We start from the raw sequence: 27243 nt of genomic DNA on the forward strand, positions 1-27243 counted from the left end.
TGATGTGATACAATAGGAAGTCATAGCATCACCTACCAAATATTTTTGATCCTGGTTTCAAATGTCCTGTGTTACAAATGTTACATTGCTACCTCAAAATGTAAAATGATATTTCTTATTCCTCCAGGTCCTATAGGAAAATTACATTTGCCCCATTTTAGCACAGGCCAGGCAGTCATGTGACTGAGATACTAAGTATTCAGAGATTGATGGATTGCTGTACACAAGTAAATGTTCATGTGCACAAAAGAAATGGGCATGTGCTTAATTCTTACTTAAAAATGACCAAACACATGAAAAGCAATACATTGTAGCAATTAATAGCATGTACTCTAGAGCCAGACTGTCTGGGTTTCAGTCTTGGCTCTGCCACTTTCTAACTGTAAGCTTTGGCAAGTTACTTGACCTCTCCATGACTCCATATTTTATCTGTGAAACAGGAATAATAGCAGCACTTAGCTAGCAGGTCTGTTATTAAGATTCTATGAATTAATACATGTAAAGCATTTAGAATAGTGCTTGGTACATAGAAAGAGTTAGTTATTTAAATATAAGCTTTAAAGTAACATGATGGAATATGAAAACTACAAATAATAATAAAGTCTTGAACCAAGTTTTAAAAAAATCTAATTAGAGACCAAAAGAGAGTGTCCAGTTTTAAGCAATGCCTGGAAGATCGTATCATTTGAGGAGAATAGATGAAAGTAATAAGAGTTACCTATACACAAGAAAGCATGAAGTAGCTCTGAGAGCTGTTACATGAAAAAAGAAGCAAGTGCTACAGGGGCCTAAAACTAATAGACATTACAGGAAGGTGAACTTCTGTTCAGTATAAGAGGCATTTTCCAACCCCTAGAGCTATATATCCCATAGTAGCAGTGCAGTTTACTGCTGGAAGGAGTCAAACTGGTAGGTCAGTCATCAAGCATAATACAAGAGGGATTCTTGATCAGGGTAGGAGATTAGGGCTTACAAGTTTTCAGGTCTCATATCTGGTTCTGGAATTTTAAGATTTGGTGATTAATGTATTGACTCTGTATATACATGTAAGAGATTGGTCTTTTCATACTTATACTTCAAATCACAGTCGGCCTGAGACATACCCATGCAACATGTGCCCCACCTGTTCACATTGTTTACTGAGTTAAAGTGAAATAAAAACTAAGTCCTTCATGTTTCTTTTAGTAACTTAGCATTTACATGTGTGGCCACAGGTGCCAGTTTATTCTGAGATTAAGAGAACTGAGAAACTATATTTCACAATGAAAACACTTACACGGACTGACACATTTGGTACAGTGGCACCAAGTCAGGCTATGGATGTGACAAGGAGACAACAGTCCAATCATTTCTTCTTAAATTCACAGTATCTGCTCTCACCACTGCCACCACCATATAATCCTAATGCAGAAAATGTGGTGATATGGTGTCATGCAAATGTAGGGTCTTGTGCCCAGTGTCTTTCATTTCCCCTTTCAGATATATTATACATTGTCTTTCATCCTGTCCTCTTTGTTATAAGGTTAACCTATACAAACTATATCAACAGGGCTCCCATGACCTCTGGCTTCAACTTGGCAGAAGATCAGAGGGAGGAAGAAGGGTAAAGTCTGAGTATATAATCCCTTGGCTCTCTCTCTGTGATATCGCCTCCACTAAAGATCTCTGCACCACCTCTTAAGAAAACTTGTTTTATATGACGTATCTGCTGCTGACCTTAGGTTCTTGCTCTATTCCTTGGGGTGCACCTACATTCAGACCATACCTGTACAATTAGTCCCTTTGTAAATCTGTCCTCCTCAAATAGTCTTAATCAAAATGCCCCATCTGTTTTCCTTGGGATCCTGACTGATACACACTTCCACTTTCAACAGATTGAAGTCAAACCTGGACAGAAGATCTATCTGGCATTTACTTGCTATGTAGTTCAACCTATTATGAAATTATTTACATTTGACCATTTTGACCCAGAAAAATTATACTTCCGTAATGGTCCAACCTAACATTGTTCACACATATTTCTCATTTGTTAATGGTCAAAATACTGAACCAAGAAGCAGGAGTATAAGAAATGTCTTTATTATATGAAGCTGAAACTGTTCCCTATAGCTTTTCTTCAAGAATATGGGGCTGGGAATCAGAGACTGGTGTTCTAGACCTAGCTCTACTATTAATTTGCTGTAAGGTCTTATAAAAGTCAATTTCCTTTTCTGGAACTCAATTTCTTCATGAACAAAATAAAGAATCAGATTAGATGCTCTCTGAGTTTTCCCATGTGTTCTATTCTAAAATTTCAGAATCCCATATCCCTAACTAAACTTTAAGTTCTTTGAAAACAAGGACTCTGTTCCCAAGGTATTGTTCAAAGATACCTTACATCAGAATCATCTGGGGCATTTGATAAAAATGCAGATTTTTAGGCACTATCTCCAGAGTTACTAAATCAAAACCTTCAGGTGTGGAGCCTGCTTCCTTGTTTACACATACCAAATGTGGACTACCATTGCATTTATAACATGATTTAAACAAAGTACTGGTCAATAAACCACTGTTGATTGTTGAAGCTTCTTGGTTAGCCAACCCAGGTGATTTAATTGAATAAACCACTAAAGGTGGATAAAATAATGCAGCAAATGGATTTTTTCAACACACAAAAACATCATTAAGAAGGTATGAAAACAAGCAAACAAAAGGAAGCAGCTGTTAAGTATCAGAGTTACCAGCATATATCATATATTTTTAAATAGTATTGATTCATTTTTTCTAGCAAATACAAATACGATGACAACCCTAATATTTACAGCCAGACTTTTCATCATCTTGTCCCTCCAAAGCATGAATTACATTGCACTTGGAAGAAAGAAAACCCCCCAAAAGGTTTTTTTAATACCCCTGTATTAAACACAAGCACTTGTCTCTGCTTTTTCAAGCAGGATGTCTTGGCCTCCTCTTTAGTATAATTATTAAAAGGCTTGGCTGTCTTGTTTTCTAAGCACCAACAGGACATAAACAAACTAACGTAAACAGAAGAGGTGACAATTAACACTGAGGGTGAATACACAAATGAAAAAAGCATATATAGAATAAATAAAATGAATTTTTTTATGATCAGAAAGTCACCAAGAAGTGGAACTATTCTGTTCAAAATTCTTGTTTAGGATTATTAGAAAAGATGCAATACAATTTTTAGAGAACTTTATTCTCAGAATTAAAATTTAAAAGGCTTTAACATTTGAAGTGGTAAGATTCATTTATTTAGAACTTCCATTTTATTTAGAACATTATCATTTCCAGTGAAATCAGATACATGATAAGTTAGTAAAACAGAATTTGTCTTTTTTTTCCACACTGGGATAAAGAACAAAAAGGTCCTCATGGGCCAAGTTTCTAAGAAGATATTAATCCAGTTCTGTAGCTCTCAGCCCCAGAGATTTTCTTGAAAATGCTAATAGAAGATGGAAAGACTCACAGTACATTAAGATAATTAACCCTGCAAAAATAATTAGGAACAAGCCCTAATGCTTCCAAGAATATGGGACAATAGCCAAATGTAAAACAATGACAAAACACGACCAAAGGATAAAATATCCTGTGTAATACTGAAATATTTATAGACTAAGGGGGTCATTTCTAGTAATGATATTCCCTGAATGAGGTTGAATTTTAAAGTCAAAAGAAGTTCAATATAGCAGAAGAACACAGAGTTTGGTAACAGAAGGACAAAGAAATAGGGCTGACAAGAGGCTGGGTCATAATGGGCCTTATAAAATTATGTTAAGGAGTTTGGACTTTCATCTAGGGATAATAGAAAGCCATTAAATAACTCTAAACAGGATAGATATGATGCAACATGCATTGCAGAAGAAACACTGGCTACAAAGTGGAGGTTGGTCTGGATAGGAGCAAGACTTTAAGAAGTAAGACCAATTAGACACTCTTTCAGTAGTCCAAGTGGAAGACAGCATTGGATTAAAATAAGGTGATATCAGGAAAGTTTGAAAAATGTAGATGAATCCAAAGGATGTGGGAGGAAGAAATGATAGACATTAGGGACTGACTGCAAAGTGAAGGGTAAAAAATGGGAAAAAATGATTCCAAGTTTCTGGCTTGAGCAATGGGGTGTGTAGTGGTACCATTGACTGAAACAAGGAAAAATGGATGAGGAATATGTTATGTTTGTTTGTTTGCTGTTTTTAGAATGGGGAAAGGAGATGGAGATAATGAGAGTACTTTGGACATGCTTAGTTTAATGAGTTTATGGAATAGCCAAGTGGACATGTCCAATAGTTGGATATAGAGGTCTGACACTCAAGAGAGGTTAGGAATGGTGATTGAGATGAGAGTCATTGGCATATATATAAGGTAACAATGTCATGGGGATAAATGAAATCATTCAGAGTGTGAATGGTAAAAAGAACACCCAGAACAAAACAAAGAAAAACACCAATATCTGAGCAATAAACAAAAGAAGAGATTACAAAATATCTTTATATTATAAAGGCCTCTGATATAGCTGTGTAATATTGTGGAAAATATTGTAGAAAGCACAGTCATAAAAGCATGAAGAAAACTAGGTTAAGTATTTACTGTTGGCACTATGTCCAGAACTCTTACTGGACAAGTGAAACCACCCCCCTAGTTACTTCAGAGTATTACCATTGGCTGAACAGAATCATCTCGCTCTAAAATGCCTGGAAGGGTATGCCTTCCTCCAGTGTGCCCACAGGCAATGACTAACTGAGATGAAGCTACAAAAGCCCAGGTCCTTTGCCTCAAGATGGGCCAAAACTGTAGTGCCATTCATGATCCATATCTCCCCATGGGGTCAAATGGAGGCTACACTTCAAATGAAATCACACATTTGGTTTACTTTTTCCCCTTCCCTATCTCACTTCCCTTATCTCTTACAAGTTTCTCTCAGAGCACTCACTCAATAAATTATTTGCTTAAGAGTCCTTGTCTCAGGCTCCACTTCTAGAGAAACTACTCTAAAAACAAGGGAATTGTGGTGTCTCTGAAGTCAAAGAAAGAACTATTCCTTAACAATATACAATTATATAATATGGTACTATATAATTATATAATTTCACAATAATATGTTTCCATATATATGGAAAAGAATTTTATATATAAAATTATTATATATATATAATTCCATAATAATAAAAGTGAGTTAAGGAAGGAGGGAAGAGTCAACAATGTTGAATGTTGCTACTACTAAAGAAATTGAGTAGCAAAAGAACAGATAAGTGTTCATTTTAGCAGCACAGCCAACATTGGACACTGGTTGCAGAGGTTGCCTTACAGTCATGGAGTTGGAAGTCAGACAGCAGAAGTGGAAGAATGGGTGAGAAGTGAGTAAGTAGAGACAATAAAGAAAATTGCTTCTTCAAGCAGTATGACTGTGAAGAGGAGGAAGGATTTAAAGCACTATCTGGAGGGAAGATTTTTAAATTTAAGATGGGAGATTCTTGATCACATTTAAATGCTAATGGGACAGAGAAAATTAAAAAGGACAGGTTGAAAGTCTAAGAGAGAAGAGAGAAAATTGAGAGCAAATATCTGAAGAGAACTGATTTTAAGACATTACAGAGGGAATTAAAACAAGGGTTAGGAAGTTGCAAAAGAAGACCTTTGAGATCTCATTTTTAAACGTTTAGAGTTTGAGCTGCTGATGTTTTTCGAAATACAATGCAATGTCTAAGGATCAGGCACCAGAGTACTTGAGTTCATCTGGGGAAAAAAATCAAAAGCTTTGGTTGACTTCCTCACACCACATACAAAAATAAACTCAAAATGATTTAAAGACCAAAATATATGACACCATAAAACTCCTAAAAGAGAACATAGGCAAAACATTCTCTGACATAAATTGTAGTGATATTTTCTTACAACAGTCTCCCAAGGGAAAAGAAATAAAAGCAAAACTAAACAAATGGGACCTAATCAAACATAAGCTTTTGCACAGCAAAGGAAACCGTAAGCAAAGTGAAAAAACAGCCTACGGACTGGGAGTAAATATTCACAAATGATGTAACCAAGAAGGGTTTAATCTGCAAAATATACAAATAGCTCATACAACTCAATATTTTTTTAAAAAATCAAAAATGGGCAGAAGACCTAGACATTTCTCCAAAGAAGATATACATATGGCCAATAGGCACATGAAAAGATGCTCAACATCACTAATTATTAGAGAAATGCAAATCAAAACCTACAGTAAAATATCGCAAAACCTACAGTAAAATATCACCTCATACTAGTCAGAATAGTTATTGTCAAAAATTCTACAAATAATAAATGATGAAGAGGCTGTGGAGAAAAAGGAACCCTTCTGCAGTGTTGGTAGGAATGTAAGCTAGCGCAACCACTATGGAAAATATTGTAGAAAGTCCTCAAAAAACTAAAAATTTGCAGCAACAAGTATGTTCCTGGAGAATGTCATTCTAAGTGAAGTAAGCCAGAAAGAGAAAGAAAAATACCATATGAGATCGCTCATATGTGGAATCTAAAAAAAAAAAAAAAAAAAAAAAACATAAATACAAAACACAAACAGACTCACAGACATAGAATACAAACTTGTGGTTGCCAAGTGGGTGGGGAGTGGGAAGGGACATACTGGAATTTCAAAATGTAGGAGTAGATCAACAAGATTATACTGTATAGCACAGGGAAACATATACAAGATCTTGTGGTAGCTCACAGGAAAACAAAAAATGTGACAATGAATATATGTATTTTCATGTATAACTGAAAAATTGTGTTCGACACTGGAATTTGACACAACACTGTAAAATGACTATAACTCAATAAAAAATGTTAAAAAAAAAAACCCTAAAAATAGAACTACCATATGAACTAGCAATCCCACTCCTGGGCATATATCTAGAAAAGACAAAAACTCTAATCTGAAAAGATACGTGCACCCCAGTGTTTAGAGAAGCACTATTCTAGCCAAAACATGGAAACAACTTAAGTGTCCACCAACAGGTAAATGGATAAGGAAGATGTGGTATGTGTGCCTCTGTGTGTGTATATACATAATGGAATATTACTCAGTCATAAAAAGAATGATATATTACCATTTGCAGCAACATGGATGTATCTAGAAAATATCATACTCAGTAATTCAGACAGGGAAAGACAAATATATGATATCACTTATATGTGGAATCTAAAAACTAAAACAAATGAATCTATATATACAACAGAAACAGACTCATAGACATAGAAAACAAACTCATGGTTACCAAAGGGGAAAGAGAAGGTGGAAGATAAATTAGCAGTTTGGGATTAACAGATACATACTACTATATTTAAAGTAGATAAACAACAAGGACCTACTGTATAGCAGGGGGAACTATATTCAATAGCTTGTAATAACGTATAATGGAAAAGAATATATATATATATATATATATATATATATATATATATATATATATATATATATATATCTGAATCATTTTGCTGTACACCTGAAACTAACACAATATTGTAACTCAACTATACTTCAATTAAAAAAAGAACTTTGGTTGAAGTCAATAATTTATCACAGTCTTGTTTTATTCTAGGAGTTAGGGGTACTTACCCGCCAATATCCTGCTTCACAAAGTCCCCAGGTTCTTGTCGTCTTGATTCCCCTTGGCCAGTTGTCCCAGGGAGAATGTTAATCAGGAAGAGAAGCCCAAGGCTAGTCATGTAGAAGTGATTCATTTGTGTGATTATCATCTTCTTAGGCAGCAACTTGGAGAGACCTGAGTTCCATGTTCAGGGAAAGAGGAAGGGGAAAGGAGTAGAAGACAAAGGGAATGAGGAAGAAAAGGTAAAAAAAAGATTTTATTCAACTCTGTTAGAGCCATTTAACTTCCCTAGTACACAGTTTGTAAATGCTTAATGTGACAGTCCCCCTTCTCTAGTTCATCAGTGCCACCAAAATTCACTCCCAGCATACTCCTCTCTTAATTATACCAGAGCCCATCCAACAGAGGACAGTATAAAGACTAAATCAGTAATCAGAAGTCTTAGGGTACAATTCCATCTCTTTCCTTGTCTTCTTATGACTAGGTGAGTCACAGAATTTCTCTCAGCCTCAGTTACCTCTTTATAATCCAAGATCTTAAAAAAATCTCATGTCTTCACTTTATTTTCCCCCAATTCTGTTTGATTTTTACTATCACAAATGCCTTTGCCATGGGTAATTGTTCAATATTGTAGAAATCCTAGAATATTAAGACCTGGGGTCTCTTTATACCATTTTGGGGATTGTTCTAAAATAACAAAGGGCCCGGAGTAGATGGGCTTTTTCCTCTGAATCAGGTTGAGAAAATGCTGAATGATGAGAATATGTTTCTTGGATAGAAATGCAATGTTTTCCCATAAAGAGATATTTGAGAATAAATTCAGTCCCATATAGGGGCCACAGCATAAAGAAATCTAAGCCTTGTCTCCTGGTACAGAAGTCCCTAAGTGGTGATAGAATTATGTAATTTAGAGTTGCCTGTTTTATGAACTCTGGGTGGAGATAAACTTCATGGCTTCTTTGAATCTGAGACATTGATCACTTGAAAGAGACCTATTCTGACCCATCACCATACTCTTTTTCAGTCATATAGGTGGTTTAACTTTCAGAGGAAATATAAGGATATGAAAGTTTTTTCCCAAGGAAAGTTTATGCATGAGACTAATATGTAAAACAGATACATGCTGAATAGCTATTCTAGTTGATGAGAACATGAAGAACAGAAGTCTTTCTAAATTGATCCAACCCCCCACCAAAAGCAATCCCTAGGTTCTATATTAGATTGGTTTTTTTGAATCTGGTTTAGACATAGAAAACTATGATACAGGAGAAGGTGGACTTCTGACATAAGAAAATGTCCACATTATAGACATAAATAGTCATGATATTGGGTTATATCACATAAACTTGCCAATATTTGACAATTTTTATTTCACAAAAACAGCAATTTTATATGGTCAATCTATGTGCTGAGACATTCATAATTTATGAGCTGTGCAAGAGCTGATGGCCATTTTACATAAATCAACAGAAACAGTATAGTTAAGAAAATCATAGCATATCAGTAAGAAAATATGCTCCATGGGCAGGAAATTCTGGGGGCATGTGAAACATTTGTAGTATGGGCAATAACTGTAATATATGTTCACACATCCACAGTGATTTAGCAGACCCTAGTGTTGAAAATCATATGACAAAGATTAATGCTCTAATAATCATGATTGACAATTACTCTACAGGAACAAAGACACTTGGTGTAGGATATGAAATCCAAATTCCAGAAAGAATCCATGGACTATAGGACAGAACCACATAAGTGCCTGAGTAATAATTCTGGGTTTAGGAGAAGATGGCCATGCTGCATGAGCAAAGATTCCCCTAAGTGTGTGTTCAACTATGCTATGCTAGTATATAACTATGCTTTATGTCCATATGATCATGATAAACAAGCAGAAAACCTTCACACTAGGAATAGATGCCAATAACACTGAAGCAAATGCCCTTAATTTGGAAGGAGAAAACTATGATGCATATGAAGATAACAGTGTTATATGAACTCATGACTGAGATATGTGTTCAAATAACCATTATGCATGAGAAGAACTCCATTACATATAAAACAGGTTGGACATAATATGTGCCCTCCAACTACTATGAGACTTTTCTAGCAAACAACATTATTATAATTTATGTGAATACATTTATGATATAAAACGATTTGGACATGGTACATGTCAGAAAACCATAGAACATAAGCCTAATAATCACTGAACAATAGAAGAGGTCCTTGGTACACATTTTATTAAGATATTGTTTGTAATCAAAAGAATGCCACTGGACTGTTGCAAAACAATGCAAATGTACTTAACACTACTAAAACATACAGTTAAAATGGTTGGTTGTTTATGTTTTTTTAACCACAATTTAATTTTTAATTTAAAAAACATGCCACTTGAACAGGTAGCCTTAGCAAATTAGCAAATATCTACAAAAAAGGACTTAACCCTGATATATATACAGAGAAATGTGGCACATTAGCAGATATTAGCATTAAATGAACATAAATCCATGGTACACACTCAGATGACCATCAAACAAGTACAGAGAAGGTAACTAGAAGAGCAGACACTCAAAATTCTTCTGACAACCTTGCTGAATTTTTAAGTGACCATAGTCCCTAAACTGAAAACCATGACACTTAAATAGAAAGCCTTCAAATATGATAAGGCATCTATGTAGCTCAAGTATGGTACATGTTTAAACAATCATGATGAATGTGAAGAAGTATATGTTACATTAGAACTTAACCATGATTTGTGCACACACAATGTGTATATCATGATTTAGGAGTAGATGGCCATGCTAGGGGAGTAGACTGCCATGGTGCAGACACAAAAGCCATGATCCAAGAGTAGGCAGACATGCTCAAGATTTTTTCAGTGGAGCAGAGAGGTAAGAATTGATATCTTTCAAGTAATGATGGCCATGATGAGTGAATAGCTATTTATAACATATGAACAAACAAATATTATACACATTTCCAAGGTGAATACACTGAAAATTATAGCAAAGGAACATCATATAATGACATGGATATTCAAACAACTATGTTGCATGAGCAGAATGTAAAACCTAATACTAGTTTTAAAGTTAGTATAAAGAAGCCAGTCTGCATTGCAAAAGTAGACAACCATGGTATATACTCATATAGATATAGCAAATGAATAAATACCAATGACATACGAGCTTACAATCAATGAGTGTATTCAGATAACCATAAGCACATGGTAGATCCCTCTTCATACTTCATAAGGGCTTGCATCTTCTTGTGACCATAATGAAACCACAACTGAATGCTGAACAACCATAGAAAAAGGACTGGAACCTAGCAAAAAAGATCTTCTGCAACTGGAAGCATGGAGGGGGAGCCACAGTGGGATGATAGGAGGGGTGTGCTCACGAATTAATTGGGCCCCATACCCCCCGGGTGGGTGACCCACAAGCTGAAGATTTGTTAAGTCTCAGAGGCCCTCCCACAGGAGTGAGAGCTCTGAGCCCCACACCAGGCTCCCCAGCTTGGGTCCTGGCATTGGGAAGAGAAGGAGACCCCAGGACATCTGGTTTTGAAGGCCAGTGGGACTTGGCTCTGGGAGCCTCATGGGACTGGGGTAAACAGAGACTCCATTCGCTTGAGAAGTGTACATGGAAACTCACATGCACCAGGTCCAAGGGCAGAGGCAGTGATTTCATAGGAACCTGGGCCAGACCTGCCTGCTGGGTTTGGAGGATCTCCTTGAGACATGGGGGACGGTTGCAGCTCACTCAGGGGACATAAAAGCTGGTGGTGGACATTCCAGGAGTGTTCATCTACATGAGCTTTCCTGGAGGCTGACATCTTGATTGGATCATTAGCACCAAGCCCTAGCCCCACCCAACAGCCTGTAAGGAAGCCTCAGGCCAAACAACATACAGGGTGGGAGAACAGCCCCACCCATCAGCAGACTTCCTGAGCCACAAGTGCCTCTAGACACAGCCCTGCCCACCAGAGGTCCAGGACCAAGCTCCACCCAGCAGTGGGCAGGCACTGGCCCCTCCTGCCAGGAAACCTGCATGAGCCTCTAGTCCAGCCTCATCCACCAGGGGCAGATACTAGAAATAAGAAAACAACAATCCCAGAGCCTGTGGAAGGAATCCACAAACACACAGAAAGATAGAAGATATGAAGCAGCAGAGGAATATCTCCCAGGCCGAGGCGCAAGATAAAATCCCAGAGGAAGAAATAAGTGATGAGGAGATAGGCAATCCATCTGAGAAAGAGTTTAAAGTAATGATGGCCAAGATGTTCAGAGAACTCAAGAGGAGGGTAGATGCACAGAGCGAAGTTTTTAGCAAAGAGGTGGAAAATATAAAGAATACCCAAACAGAGTTCAAGAATAAAATCACTGAAATGAACAATACACTAGAAGGAACCAAGAATAGACTAAATGAGGCAGAAGAACAGATCAGTGAGCTAGAAGACAGATTCGTGGAAATCACTGCTGCAGAACAGAAAACAGAAAAAAGAATAAAAATGAATGAGGATAATTTAAGAGAACTCTGGGACGATGTGAAGTGCTCTAATAATCGCATTATAGGGTCCGAGAAAGAGAAGAGAGAGAGAAGGGACCTGAGAAAATCTTTGGAGAGATAATAACAGAAAACTTCCCCACCTTGGGAAAGGAAACAGTCACCCAAGTCCTGGAAGCGCAGAGAGTACCACACAGAATCAACCCAAAGAGAAACACACCAAGGCACATAGTCATCAAACTGACAACAATTAAGGATAAAGAGAAAATATTAAAACTAGCAAGAGAAAAGCAATGAATAACATACAGGGGAACTCCCATAAGGTTATTAGCTGATTTTTCATCAGAAACTCTACAGGCCAGAAGGGAGTGGCACCATATATTTAAAGTGATGAAAGAGGGAAACTTACAACCAAGAACACTCTGTCCAGCAAGGCTCTCATTCAGCCTTGATGGAGAACTCAAAAGCTTCACAGAAAAACAAAAGCTAAAAGATTTCAGCACCACCAAACCAGCTTTACAACAGATGTTAAAGGACCGTCTCTAGTCATCAAGCCATAAGAAAAGAGAACAAATAGAAGAAAGTGGGGAAAAAAAAAAAAAAAGACCTACAAAAGATTGCTTTGGCTGTTTGGGGTCTTTTGTGGTTCCTTATAAATTTTGGAATTGTCTGTTCTAGTTCTGTGAGGAATGTTGTGAGTATTTTGCTGGGGGTTGCGTTGGATCTGTGGATTGCTTTGGGTACTGTGGCCATTTTGATGGTGTTGAGTCTTCCAATCCAAGAGCACAAGAAATCTTTCCATTTTTTGTGTCATTTCGGTTTTCAGAGTATAGGTAACCTCCTTGGTTAAGTTTATTTCTAGGTATTTTGTTGTTTTTGATGTAATGGAAATGTCTCTGACAGTTATAAGGTTCTGGTTTTTGAAGTGAAAAAAAGAAGTGAATGAAGGGCTGCAAATGGCAAAATACCCTTCTTTCTTATGGGTGAGTTGTATTCCATTCCATATATATATATATATATATATATATATATATATATATATATATATATATATATATATATATATATACTGCATCTTCATTGTCTATTGAACTATTGATGTGCACTTAGGATGCTTCTATATCTTGGCAATTATAAACAATGTTGCTATTAATAGCAGGGTGTATGTATCTTTTTGAGTTAATTCTTATTTTGTGGTTGGCATTATTCCTTTGATAATTATGTAAGTTTAAAAAGCTAAAGCTCTAAACGTTCTTAGAAACAATGAACAGTACATATATGTAAATTAAAATATATATTCTGTGGAAAAAAAAAGAAATGAGCTATCAAGCCGTGAAAGACATGAAAAAAACTTAAAAGACATATTACTAAATGAAAGAAGCCAGTCTGAAAAGGCTACAAACTGTACAATTCCAACCAAATGACATTCTGGAAAAGGCACAGCTACAGAAACAATAAATGATCATGGTTTCCAGGGGTTTGGGGAGAGGGAGGGAGGGAGGAATGAATACGTGGAGCACAAGGGATTTTATGGGCAGTGAAATTATTCTGTATGATACTATAGTGGTGGCTACATGTCATTATGCATTTGTCAAAACCCGTAGAATGTACAACATCAAGAGTGAACCTTAATGTAAACTATGGACTTTGGTTGATAGTAATGTGCCCATGTTGGTTCATCTAGTGTACCAAATATGCCACACTGATGAGGGATGTTGAGGGTAGGGGAGTATATATGTGTGGGTGGGGAGGGCTATGTGCTAACTCTCTATATTTTCTGCTCCATTCTGTTGTGAACCTGAAACTGCTCTAAAAGAATAAAGTCTATTAACAAATTGAAGGACATAACCCTTGTGCAGGCTCAGATAATCCTGGTATGGAATGTACTATTCATGGTACATGAACACACAATCATGATACATGTTCAAGCCACCAAAATATATGATTGCACAGCCAAAATAGCAACCAATTCACTCTGCTCAAGAGCTAAAGGAAGGTACAAGGTTTAAACCAGAAGGAAATCTCTATTAGCTGATCACTTACAAATTAATATCTCCATCCTAGATCTTTCCTGCAACTCATATCCACATTTAGATGTCTGCGAAGCATCTTAAACCTAACATGTTGAGATCTGAAATTCAGATATCCATGTAAACACACACACACACACACACACACACACACACACACACCTGGTCCTCCTGCAGTCTTTCTCATCTCAGATAATGGCAACTCCATCCTTCCATCTGCTCAGAATGAAAACTCTGATGTCATTCTTGTCTCCACTTTTACACCCCACATTCAATCCATAAACAACTTTCATTGGCATTACATTCAAAAGAAAAGATATCCAGAGTAAAACCACTGGTCATCGCCTCTTGTGCTACAACTCTGGCTTATCATCTCTTGCTGAGATCATTATAAAAGCCTCTTAAGTGGTCTTGCTGCTCCTGCCCTTGCTCTTCTACTGTCTGTTCTCTAAACAGCAGACAGAGTGAAATTATAAAGTGTTAAGTCAGATTATGCCTCTCCTCTGTTCAAAATCCTCCAATTGCTTCCCATTTCTGAAGCCTTATTATGACCTACAAGGACCTACATTATCTCTTTTATCCCTAAATAGCTGGCTAACCTCTATCACCTTCCTCTCTTACTCCATTTCAGCTACATGGCCTCCTTCGTGTTCATTGGATATGCCAGGTATGCTCCAGCTCTAGAGCCTTTGCACCTGCTATTGCCTCTACCTGGAATAGTCTTCCATCCATCCAATTTGCAGACAGTTTTTTCATTCTCTCACTTCAGGTTTTTATTTAAATATCACTTTTCTCATTGAGGCCTTCCCTGACCACTGTATCTAAAAATTCAATCCTTCTGCACACCCCAGATACTTCCCATGCAGTTGCTTGTTGTTTTTCCTCATTTGCACTTCTAGCATATATTTTATATTTGTTGTTATTGTTTGTATACCCAGTAGAATATAAGCTCAATGGGGACAAGGAATTTTGCTTGTTTTATCCATAGATATATGGTCAATACATAGAAAAGTGCCTGACATATAATGCGTACTAAACAAATAGCTAATGAATGTTATTTTGGAATAGTCACATCCCTAAATGAGGTAAGATAGTATAAAAGATAGGGTGTAGGATGGGTTTCTGAATTCACTAGATTAAGGGACTACTTGGCACTACCAAGTGCTAGTCATGTTAAGCTTTAAAAGCTTCCTTCTTCAGGAAATTAAAGAAGACTTTAAAAAATGGAAAGATATCCCATGCTCTTGGATTGGAAGACTCAATATTGTTACAATAGTCACACTGCCCAAGGCAATCTACAGATTTAATGCAATCCCTATCAAATTACCCAGGACATATTTCACAGAATGAGAACGAATCATAATCAAATTTATATGGAACCATCAAAGACCTAGAATTGCCAAAGCATTACTGAAGAGAAAGAAAGAGGCTGGAGGAATAACTCTCCCAGACTTCAGACAATACTATAGAGATACAGTCATCAAGACAACATGGTATTGGGACAAAAACAGACATATAGACCAATGGAACAGAATAGAGAGCCCAGAATTGAACCCACAAACTTTTGGTCAACTCATCTTCGACAAAGGAGGCAAGAATATACAATGGAATAAAGACAGTCTCTTCAGCAAATGGTGTTGGGAAAACTGGACAGCAGCATGTAAAGCAATGAAGCTAGAACACTCCCTTACACCATACACAAAATCAACTCAAAATGGATCAAAGACTTAAACATAAGACAAGATACAATAAAACTCCTAGAAGAAAATATAAGCAAAACATTATCTCACATACATCTCAAAAATGTGCTCCTAGAATAGTCTATTCAAACAATAGAAATAAAAGCAAGAATAAACCAATGGGACTTAATGAAACTTACAAGCTTCTGCACAGCAAAGGAAACCATAAGTAAAATAAAAAGACAACCTACGAAACAGGAGAAAATTTTTGCAAATGAAACCGATAAAGGCTTGAATTCCAGAATATATAAGCAGCTCATATGACTTAATAAGAAACAACCAAACAACCCAATCCAAAAATGGGCAAAAGACCTAAACAAGCAATTGTCCAAGGAAGACCTACAAATGATCAATAGGCACATAAAAAATGCTCAGTATCACTAATTATCAGAGAAATGCAAATCAAAACTACAATGAAGTATCACCTCACACCAGTCAGAATGGTCGTCATTCAAAAATCCACAAATGACAAATGCTGGAGAGGCTGTGGAGAAAGGGGAACCCTCCTACACTGCTGGTGGGAATGCAGTTTGGTGCAGCCACTATGGAAAACAGTGTGGAGATTCCTCAAAAGACTAGGAATAGACTTACCATGGTACCCAGGAATCCCACTCCTGGGCATATATCCAGAAGGAACCCTACTTCAGGATGACACCTGCACCCCAATGTTCATAGCAGCACTATTTACAATAGCCAAGACATGGAGACAGCCTAAATGTCCATCAACAGATGACTGGATAAAGAAGAGGTGGTATATTTATACAATGGAATACTACTCAGCCATAAAAACCGACAACGTAACGCCATTTGCAGCAACATGGATGCTCCTGGAGAATGTCATTCTAAGTGAAGTAAGCCAGAAAGAGAAAGAAAAATACCATATGAGATTGCTCATATGTGGAATCAAAAAAACAAAAACAAAAACAAACAAAGCATAAATACAAAACAGAAACAGACTCACAGACATAGAATACAAACTTGTGGTTGCCAAGAGGGAGGGTGGTGGGAAGGGATAGACTGGGATTTTAAAATGTAGAATAGATAAACAAGATTATACTGTATAGCACAGGGAAATATACACAAGATCTTATGGTAGTTCACAGAGGAAAAAATGTGACAATGAATATATATATATATATTCATGTATAACTGAAAAATTGTGCTGTACACAGAATTTGACACAGCATTGTAAAATTATTATAAATCAATAAAAATGTTAAAAAAAATAAAAGTCTCCTTCTTCATCATAAAATGGGGATAATAATACTCATCCTGTAAGAATGCTAAAAAATAAATTATATAACATACATAATCCACTTGGCTAAAGACCTGTTACCAGGATGAGTCTGCTGTTAGAATGTGTCCAAATACAAATTCATTTTATCAGAAACATTTGAGCATCTACTATATACAAGGCACTGACACAGTGCATTCTTCTATTAGAATTCCTAAAACTCCTTTACCTCAGTGCTTAGAAAATTCTAGATAGTGACTCTCTGCCCACCAACTCCCCTGCTTAGATACTATGAGGCAGTAACTGCCAGAACTTTACCTTAAGAGAACATCACAAGTGCTGCTACCCATATACTAAAGGCAACTCTGTCATTTCTTTGTCTGTTTGTCACCAGAGTTTCGTTTGAGGCCATGTAATTCTACCTAGCCTCAAGGCACGGTCACTATTAAAGGTTTTGGAGTCAGAAACATCCTAGTTCCAAGCTTTGATATACCAGACAGAAATCTGACATTGGGTGACTGATTTGGCTCATTCTAAAATGTTAATAATGATAATTCTGCCATATAGGAGTATTATGATAATTAAATGGCAAAAATTCATGTATAGCATTAAGCATTATGTTTAACATATAGTAATCCTTGGTCACTGCAAACTACAAATCAGTTCCTTGACCTTTTGCCCTCCAATGAGCCTCAGCTCCATCCTAATACAGTTAGTCATTCCCATGGTCATATCTTAAATCTTGTTATTATAAATCTAAACTCTCAAATAACTATCTGACCATATCTTTCCAATCCTTTTCATCTAGTACCTTCATACTGTCAACTCTTATACCCTCTTAATCTCTAATCCCTTGATTTTTACCACCTTTAAATTGCCCAGCATCACCTTCATGTTCTTACTTTCGTTTTCACCCCACTCAAATTATATACATAGTCCATAATTAAAATCATTATAAACATTCCCTGCCATGAACCCTCAACACACTTGACCTTTCTTACTCTGTTGTGACTGCCTGGAAAAAAATGTAAGCCCTGGTTAATTCCATCTCTTTGCCTGCAAATGAGCAGCTAAATATAGCTGGAGAAAAAATCCATAATTATGTCTAAATAGTCTCTCTCTAAATTTTCCTCAACATACTTCAAACATCCCATGATCCTTTTACATTTGCCAAACCAATTTACTCTCCCACTCTCTAAAACAACTTCTTTTTAACTTTCTTTTCTTTCCTTAATTCTCCAGTAACTCTTCTCCCAGACTCTCAGCAGATGGCTTTGATTCTTATTTTCCAAGAAAAATTAAAAAATCAGAAGATTTTTATCTTCCTAACATCAATTATTACAACCTACCTGAATCTCAGCTATATACTCTACCTTTCCCTGGTGGGATGTCTAGTATTATCTAATGCTATCCCTCCTACATGTGCCCTGGATCCCATTCCCTGTCTCCTGCTCAAGGATTTTAATTCAGTGATTTTCTTCTCTCTCCCACACATGTCAGTTTTTCCCTATCTGGGTGGCTCATTCCCTGCAGCATAAAAAAAATGATATAGTATCATCCATGATCAAAAAAAAAAAAAAGAAAGAAAGAAAGAAAGCCCTCCTTTGACCTGACATCCCCCTCCAACTCTTTTCTAATTTCTCTGCTTCCTTTTATGGTAACTCATTTAAATAATTTTTCCTATCACTATCTCAGCTTCCACACTTCTTATTTTCTGATACCACTTACACCAAGTATTTTCTCTGATCATTCCACCTAAACCATTCTTATTAGTCATTCATCCAAAACTGACAAAGCACCATCCATGTACTAGGCACTATTCTAGGTGCTGGGAGTACAGCAGTGAACAAAATAGACCAGAAGGGAATTAATGAAGAGAGAACACTAGACCACAAACTCCTCTCACACACCTCACATCAAATCTACCCATCTCTCTTCCACACCCTATATCCAAATTATCATCTTATCCTGTTGACTTCAAAACAGATTCAGTCTCTAACCACTTCTCACTACCTCCAGTGCCCACAAGCTTATCTAAACCATCATCTGTCACCCCGTGACTGCAATGAATGGCCTCCTAATGTGTTTCTTGCCTTTGTCTCTTGTCCCCTACAGTCCATTATCTGCAAAGCAGTCAGAGTGAGCTTTTAAAAATACAAGTCAGATTATATCAACCCATTTTCAAATTTTTCCAGTGGATTTTCATTAGATCCAAAGTACTTGTCATGACCAATAAGCATGTAGTTGACGTGACCACTGGCTACCTTGAATCTTATGTCTTCCTACTTTCCTCTCCACTACTCATATCAAGTTAAACTGATTTTCCTACTGTTCCTTGAAAACACCCAGCATGCTTCTGACTTAGGGTCTTTGCACTTGCTCTTCACTCTGTCATAAATGCTCTTCCTCCATATATCAGTTTGGCTCACTCCTTCACTTTCTTTAGGATTCTAGATCATGTAACTGCTTCAGAGAAACTTTCCCTGATTACTCCTATCTAAAACTGCATCCTCCTTCCTCATCTTTCTCTACCCCCTTACCCAATACCATTTTTCTTATAGGATATAGCACTACTTAAAATTGCATTGTATATTTATTTGCTTATTTTATGTTTTTCCCACTAGATATACGCTTCATTAGAACAGAGACCTTATCTATATTTCTGAGCCATAGAACAGTACCTAACATATGGTAGCTACTCAGTTAAATACTTGTTGAAAAGAAAACAGTGAATGCTTTCTGGCATTCACGCCCACACTACTCTAGGCATCCTTTCCTTTTCAAAGATATATTCTGAAGACCATCTCTCCCTTCTAAAATCTTTCCCCCATGCCTTTCAATACTTCATTTTATGAGAAAAAAATTTTCCTGTAAACTCAGCCTCTCAACAGAAAACTCTCCCCTTCTTCCTGCCTTAAATAAATTGTGTTTACGTCCTAGACACTACTTCATTAACTTTCCTCTGAAATGTAACATGTTCATATTCCCATACATTATGCAACTGAGAGACAGGATCAGAATTATTCCATCTCTTTAAGGCCACTTTGAAACTATTCCTTTCCTGTGTGCACACATTCCTTGTTATTTGAGGTTTGTGCCATCTATCTGTATCACCCTCTGCCCTCATTAGTCTTACATCAACCTCCTTACAGCCTCTTTACATTGATTGAAAAACAGTGCTCAGCTCACACTTTTTATGTTCTTCTATCATCTTCAGTATTTCATTGTGCCTGTTGATAATGTATCTATTTCACTTTAGCAATCTCTGTCCATAGCCACACTCTCTATATCTTATACATAGTTGCTCCCACATCAAAAACATTAAACTACAGTATCTTTAATTTCTGTCTTTATGCCGTTATTTTTGTAGCTTTTAAACTATTACTTCTACTCCATTTGTTCTGTGAAATTAGTGTCTTGTCTGTTGATCCTTCCATTGTCTCCTATTCTCTTGGGCTTGCTAGTATTACTTCCTTTCATTTCAAGGTTGGACCCAATAGTAAATCACTTGAATTACTCTTTCACCAGAACCTTGCCTATATAACCTTCTACGTATTTGCCCAGAAATGCTTCCTTGGATCAAACAACCAAAAAAATCTGTTTTCTTAGACTGGTGAATGCTGCTGAAGAAAATTCCATTGTCACGCAAAGCAGCCACACAACAAATCAGTCTTCAATGCCAGAACAATTCAATCCTTTGATTTGTCATAATGAGCACTCTTCACTACTCCTCTCAACTGTTTGTTCTAAACATTTGCCATTCATCTCAAGTTGCCTATTCAGGGAAATTAACAACAGTTCTTACTAAAAAATCAAGATGATCAGGAAAGACAAAACACCTATTGCAGATACTAACAGTGTTTCACCCATAACCCCTTGGATCTCTTTGTCAGTTTCCTGTATACTGACTCTGCTGTGCCTTCTCTCCCAAGAAGCAGAATCTTCATTTCTTTGTCTGAGAGTTACACTCACATTGCTGAAACCCACTTCCATCTGTGCAAACTGAGAATCAGAAGTGTCTGGGAATTTAGGTCCCCAAACCTGGGCAGCTCTTAACCAGGACTGATAGGTGCAGAGGTACAAATACTGCAGTTTCCTCATGGGGACAATGATGACGTGTGACCCACACTGTCTTCATGATACTTTGCTTGGCTGCCTTCCCTTCCCTGCCCCACTTTCTATTATTCCTCTATTGATTTTTTTCCTGGGAATACTCCCCTAATAAAATACTTTCACATGAATCCTTATATCAAAGTCTGTTTCTGTGGAACCCAACCTAAGACATCAGCCCTGCCCCAACTTACAAAAAGTATTTGCTTTTATATTTACCCTTACTTTCTCTTAATTTCACAAAACAAGGTTAACCTGTCCCTTTTAAGGATAATCTGCCAACCAAAGCTCCTGATCTCATCAACTCCTTTCCTCTGCATCAACTTTTCTACTTGCCTGTATCTTAAATCTCTCCTCTCTAATGACTCTTTTCTCTTAGACTATAAACATAAAGTTCCTCACAGCTAAAAAGTATTGTATTGATATGTTCCTTTCTAGTTTTCTTTCCTTTCTGCGTCAATCAAGCTTTTTGAATGAGTAATTTGTACTCCCTTGATAATTTCACTTAAACTATGTACAATGCCAGTGATCACCAGTAATGCTGGTATTAAAAATATAACCCACACTTTAGAGCACTTATTGGGTTGAACTTCCTTTCTTTCTCTTTTTCTTTTTTCACTTTTAATTTTTTGATACCACTGAGCACAACTTCCTCCTCTGAAATTCCTTGGACTCCATGTTACCATCCTACTTATACTACACCTCTGTCCATTTCCAGTCTATCTCCTTTGTGGGATTCTATATAGATAGCTCTAAAATTTGGGGTACCCTGGCTCTGGATTAATACAGTTCAAGATAATTCATTCTTAACAACAATGTATGTAATTAAATTTTTTTTTAGACACTGAATCTTGTCTGTTTTCCATTACTTTTGACAGTCAAACTCACTGTCCCCTCACTGTTTTTTGTTGCTATCTACCTCTTTTAATGAGAAATTGATACATAACTACACAATACATGTTCAATCCTTTAAAATAGAATATATAGACTCAAAACCTATTAGGAAAGACAAGCTAATGTCACATAAATACCATAACTTAGAAACCTAAAGGCTGAATTCGCCAAAAATGTATGTGCTATTCTCCCCTATTTCTACTAGTAGCAGCAACTCATAAGACTTCCTTTCAATAACACTACTTCAGAAAACATAAAATAAGAGCTTAGAAGTAAAAGATAAATGAAAGAAAGTAGGTTGTTGAGGTAAATTAACATTCTACACAGTTTGCAACAGACTAAACTGACAAAAATGAAGACAAATTCAAACACCATAACTAATACACATAATAGTACTTATTTTCAAGCACAAGCTCAAGGAAAATTAAAAAGGTAAAGCTATAAATCAAAACTTTATTTTTTGGGCAGATGAACCCAGACCTGGACAGATAAATAAATTCATAAAGCAACGTTCTTCAACATCTTTAATTAAACCAAACAAAATGAAAAAAAAAATCTCAAAATGTAAAATAAAAACAATAATCCAAGGAAAAGTTAGAGAAAAAGATAGAATTACAAAACCAAATTGTAATTTTGACTACATCATAGAGTAAGGACTGTATAAAACAAAACCTATAATTTTCAATGATGAGGAGTCTGACCATATACAAACACACTCTCTTCTCTCTGTGTGTGTCTCTCTGTCTCTCTCTCACTTACTCACTCACATGAGCTCAGATGCTCTAAGAGCTAAAATTTCAGGGTATCAGTGAATCAGAAGTAAGTCTGTGTCTCATCTCCAACCCGCAGGAGACTACAGGAGAGTTGCTTCAGTTTGAACTGAATATGAAGAAATAAAGACAGAAAGATTTCTCCCCAATGATTTTAAACCACAGGGAAGGCTTGTCTTTCAGGTTTGCAATCTAAATTCACATTAATGTTTATGAATTTAGTTTAAAGAAATCTCAAGTCATGAATTTAGTTTAAAGTGACTGAAAACAATGCCTAAGGTGACCTACAGAAACAAGCATAAATATCTCTGGAAATAACATTTTCATATTTGGTTTTGTGGAACCCCCACAAATCATGTTATCAGAGGCACTGATAAGTATACAAAGATAACCAAGAACACAGAGTCTATGAACTATGAGAAAGAAACAACAGAAACAACTGGAGGAGAAACCAAACCCATATACTTTAGATTTTGAATTATCAGATACATATGATAAAAGAACTATGACCCCCTCAAAAAAAGCTTAAAATACCTGCAGAGAACAGGACATTATGAACAATAAACTAGGAGACTTAAAAAAGAACCAAATACAACTTTTGGAAATAAAAAGACTTTGAAAAGTAAAGTGTGTATATTACTAGGACATGTACAAAATATAAATAGAAACATTTAATATCTTATGCATTAGAAGAGGAGGGAAAATAAAATGGTTTAAGAACTTTCAATCCAAATAAGGAAGAAATGAAAGAAAATGAACATAAAATAGGCAGGTTAAATAAAAAATATCAAAAGAAAATGATAGTTTCAAACTCAGATATTTATCTAACAGCAATTTTATTATATGTAAATAACCTAAAGGCCCTGGTTCAAATATAAAGGTTATCAGATTACATTAAAAATAATAAAACTAAATTAACTGCATGCAATTTATGCGTCACATCTAAAAAACAAGAGAAAGAAAAGTTGAAAGTAAAAATAAAAATATATGTTATTCTTATATTAGCTAAAATATTACTTTTAATATTCAGGAAATAACTTTAATTCAAATGTTTTACTGGACATAAAGAAGAAAACTCCATATAATAAAAGAATCAGCTTATCAAAAAGTATAATGAAGTTCTAAGTACATAATAAGACAGCTTCAAAATATATAAAGCAAAAATTGACAGAACTACAAATATAGACATATCTAGTATCATAATTGGAGACTTTAACATATCTCTTTCATAAACTGACATATTAAACAGATTTTAAAAATCAGGACAGACACAGATTAGATGAGTAACAAACCTGACCAAGTGGAAATATAAAGAATATTGCACTCATTGATGGCAAAAATACATGTTATACTTAATCTCACTAGATATATTTACAAAAATTTATAAGGCTATAAAGCAAATCACAACAAATTTCAAATGACTTAAATAATATAGGGTATATATAATTCATGGTAAAATAAAATCAAAATACAAATTAGAACATCTAAATTGTACAATAGCAAAATCACTATTGAAACATGGCATGCAGCTAACACTACTTTAGGAAAAGCATGTTGACTTATATATGTATTTCAAAAAGAAAAAATGTAATGAAATAAGCATATATCAAAACTACTTGGAAAGAGGAGATCAAAATAAGCCCATAAAGAAGGAACATACTATCAAAGAAATAAACATCAATTTTTGAAAGGGAAAATAACTTTTAAAAAGATGATTAAGAAAGCAAAAGTTTATTAATTGAAATAACTAACACTAAACAGATCATAAGAGTGTAGTTGAACAAATTTATGAGCAAACATCTAGAAAAATATATCATACTAAAATAGAAGCAAGAAGAAATTAAAGAAAATTAACAGTCTTATAAGTAGTAAAAAAAAAAATTGAAGTAGTAGTCAAAAATCTCATTAAGAAAACACAGGGCCAGGATAGCTTTACTGGTGAGTTTTGCTGAGCATTCAAGAAATACTGTAAATTATTTATAAATTCATCGACAAAACAATAAAAGATACAACATCCTTTATTTATGTTACTAAATTAGCATAACCTTAATACCAAAACTTATGACAGCTTGAGAAAAGTATTGACAAAATTCCAGAAGAAGTTTAGTAAATTAAATCCAATATCTAAAATGAATAATATATCATGGCCAAGTTGGGTTTATCCCTATTCAAGTTTAGTTGAATATTAGAATATCAAATAATATAATTCATCTACATCAATAGATTTTTTAAAGTTATAATCATATCGATATAAGTAAGACTAGAAGGTAATTTCCTTGATGTGATGAAGGGTATCTACTAAACAACCTATAGAAAACAAAATACCAAAAGGATAAATTATGAAAACTGTAACTTTGAGATTAGGAACATGATTCAACTCCTATTCTACCTTCTGTTAAAAGTTCTAGGCAGTAGAATAAAATAACAAGAAGAAAAGAGATAAAGTTTGGAAAGAAGAAATAAAACTTTCATTACCTGAACATGATATGAATGTCTATGTAGAAAATCCTCAATAATCAACAGATAAATTATTAGAATTTGTAAGAGAGTTTATTAAGATAGTTAGACATAAAATTAATATCCAGACATCAATAAAATCCTAAAGACAAATAATTATATGCTAAATTTTAAAAATTATATCTATAATAGCATAAAATTAAGAAGTACCTACATCTAGGAATAAATCTGACAAGTGCTGTACAAAGCCTCCATAGGATAAAAGTACAGAACTTTATTTAGATCTAAATAAATTCAGAAATACAACTTTAAATACAATATTTTCAAGATGGCAATACTGCTCAATTCAATTCATTTTTCAATTGATTGGTCAGGCTTGACAAGCTGGTTCTAAAATTTTTGTGGAAATGCAGAGGACCAAGGATAGTTTTTTTGAAGTCTTGAAAAAGAATAAAATTAAAGCACTTGATCCACCAAAAGGATGGCTGCTTTTAAAATTTTTAATTAGGGTAGAAGGATATTGATGCCAGGAAAAACAAAGGGAATTGAATAGAGTTCATAAACAAATCTGGGCATATGTGGATAACTTGATTTATAACTGAGGTAACACTGAAGAATTGTCTGGTAAATACAGGATTTTCAATAAATGATTCTAGGACAATTGATAATTTTCATAACTCATATAACAATTAAATTGGAATCTTACCCAGAGCATACAAAAATGTATTACAGGTGGGTTGAAAATCTAAATATGAAATCCCAAACCATAAAGACCATATAATAGACGTGAACTTCACAAATTTGGAGAAAGTATTTCTTAAACATATATAAAGTGCTAACCATGAAGGAAGCAATTGTTAGAATATATTAAAATTCAGAACTCTGTTCATCAAAAGATGCAACAAAAAGAGTAAAGAACAAGCATAAAGTGGTATAGTCTTATTTATAGATACTGACAGGCATATGTAGAATAGATAAACAAGATTATACTGTATAGCGCAGGGAAATATATACAAGATCTTCTAGTAGCTCACAGTGAAAAAAAATGTAACAATGAATATATGTATGTTCATGTATAACTGAAAAATTGTGCCCTACACTGGAATTTGACACAACATTGTAAAATGACTATAACTCAGTAAAAAATGTAAAAAAAAAAAAGTTATACTCTTGTCACCCACCACACACATCTGCTAAACAACATTATCCAAAATATATGAAAAATTCCTAGAACACAATAAGAAAGAAAACCCAATAGCAAAAGTGGACAAAAGACTTGAGGTACTTCACAAAAGAGGAACTTCAAATTGTCATTACCTTAAGAAAAGATGCATATTTCATCAATAATTATGGAAATGAAAATTAGAGCCACAAAAAGTTTTCATTACACTTTCACTGATTGACAAAAAACTTAAAGTCTCAAAACACCAAATTTGGCAAGGATAAGAACAGGAATAAAGAACAAGAATAAGAACAGGAATAAAGAACAAGGATAAAGAACAGGAGTTCTCCTACACCACTTGTTGGAGCATAAAATGTTACAACCTGCTTGGAGAACAGTTTGGCATTAGACTGTAGAGTTGATGATACACATGCCCATAATCCACAATTTCCACTGTTAAACATGTATGTTAAAAAACTTATGTGCAAAGGCACCAGGATAATTCTAAATGTAAAAGAATGTTAATAGTAGCACTGTTCTAAAAAAAGAACTGGAAACAATCTGAATGTCCATTTCAAAATAAATCATGGTATATTCATACAATGGAATACCATGCAACAATGAAATAGAAAGAAGTATGATTACACGCACCAAATTGGATACATATCACAAATGTAATTAAAAGGAAACACAAGGAACCAGGGAACACAGTATGGTTCCATTCATACAAAGTTTTAAAAGAGGCTAAACTAAACTACA

General features: G+C 35.3%; 1 protein-coding gene across 1 annotated transcript in view; it reads right to left on the minus strand.

Annotated features, from left to right (window-relative positions):
- GABRA3 (gamma-aminobutyric acid type A receptor subunit alpha3) overlaps positions 1-27243 on the minus strand; it is a 237812-nt gene that overhangs the window by 132697 nt on the left and 77872 nt on the right. Inside the window, exon 2 of the mRNA XM_010956353.3 lies at positions 7592-7757. Within this exon, the coding sequence (XP_010954655.1) occupies positions 7592-7731 (140 nt within the window). The 5' untranslated portion in view covers positions 7732-7757. The remainder of the gene's footprint in view (positions 1-7591; positions 7758-27243) is intronic.

Source organism: Camelus bactrianus, chromosome X (genome assembly GCF_048773025.1).
Source record: "Camelus bactrianus isolate YW-2024 breed Bactrian camel chromosome X, ASM4877302v1, whole genome shotgun sequence".
Classification (NCBI taxonomy): domain Eukaryota; kingdom Metazoa; phylum Chordata; class Mammalia; order Artiodactyla; family Camelidae; genus Camelus; species Camelus bactrianus.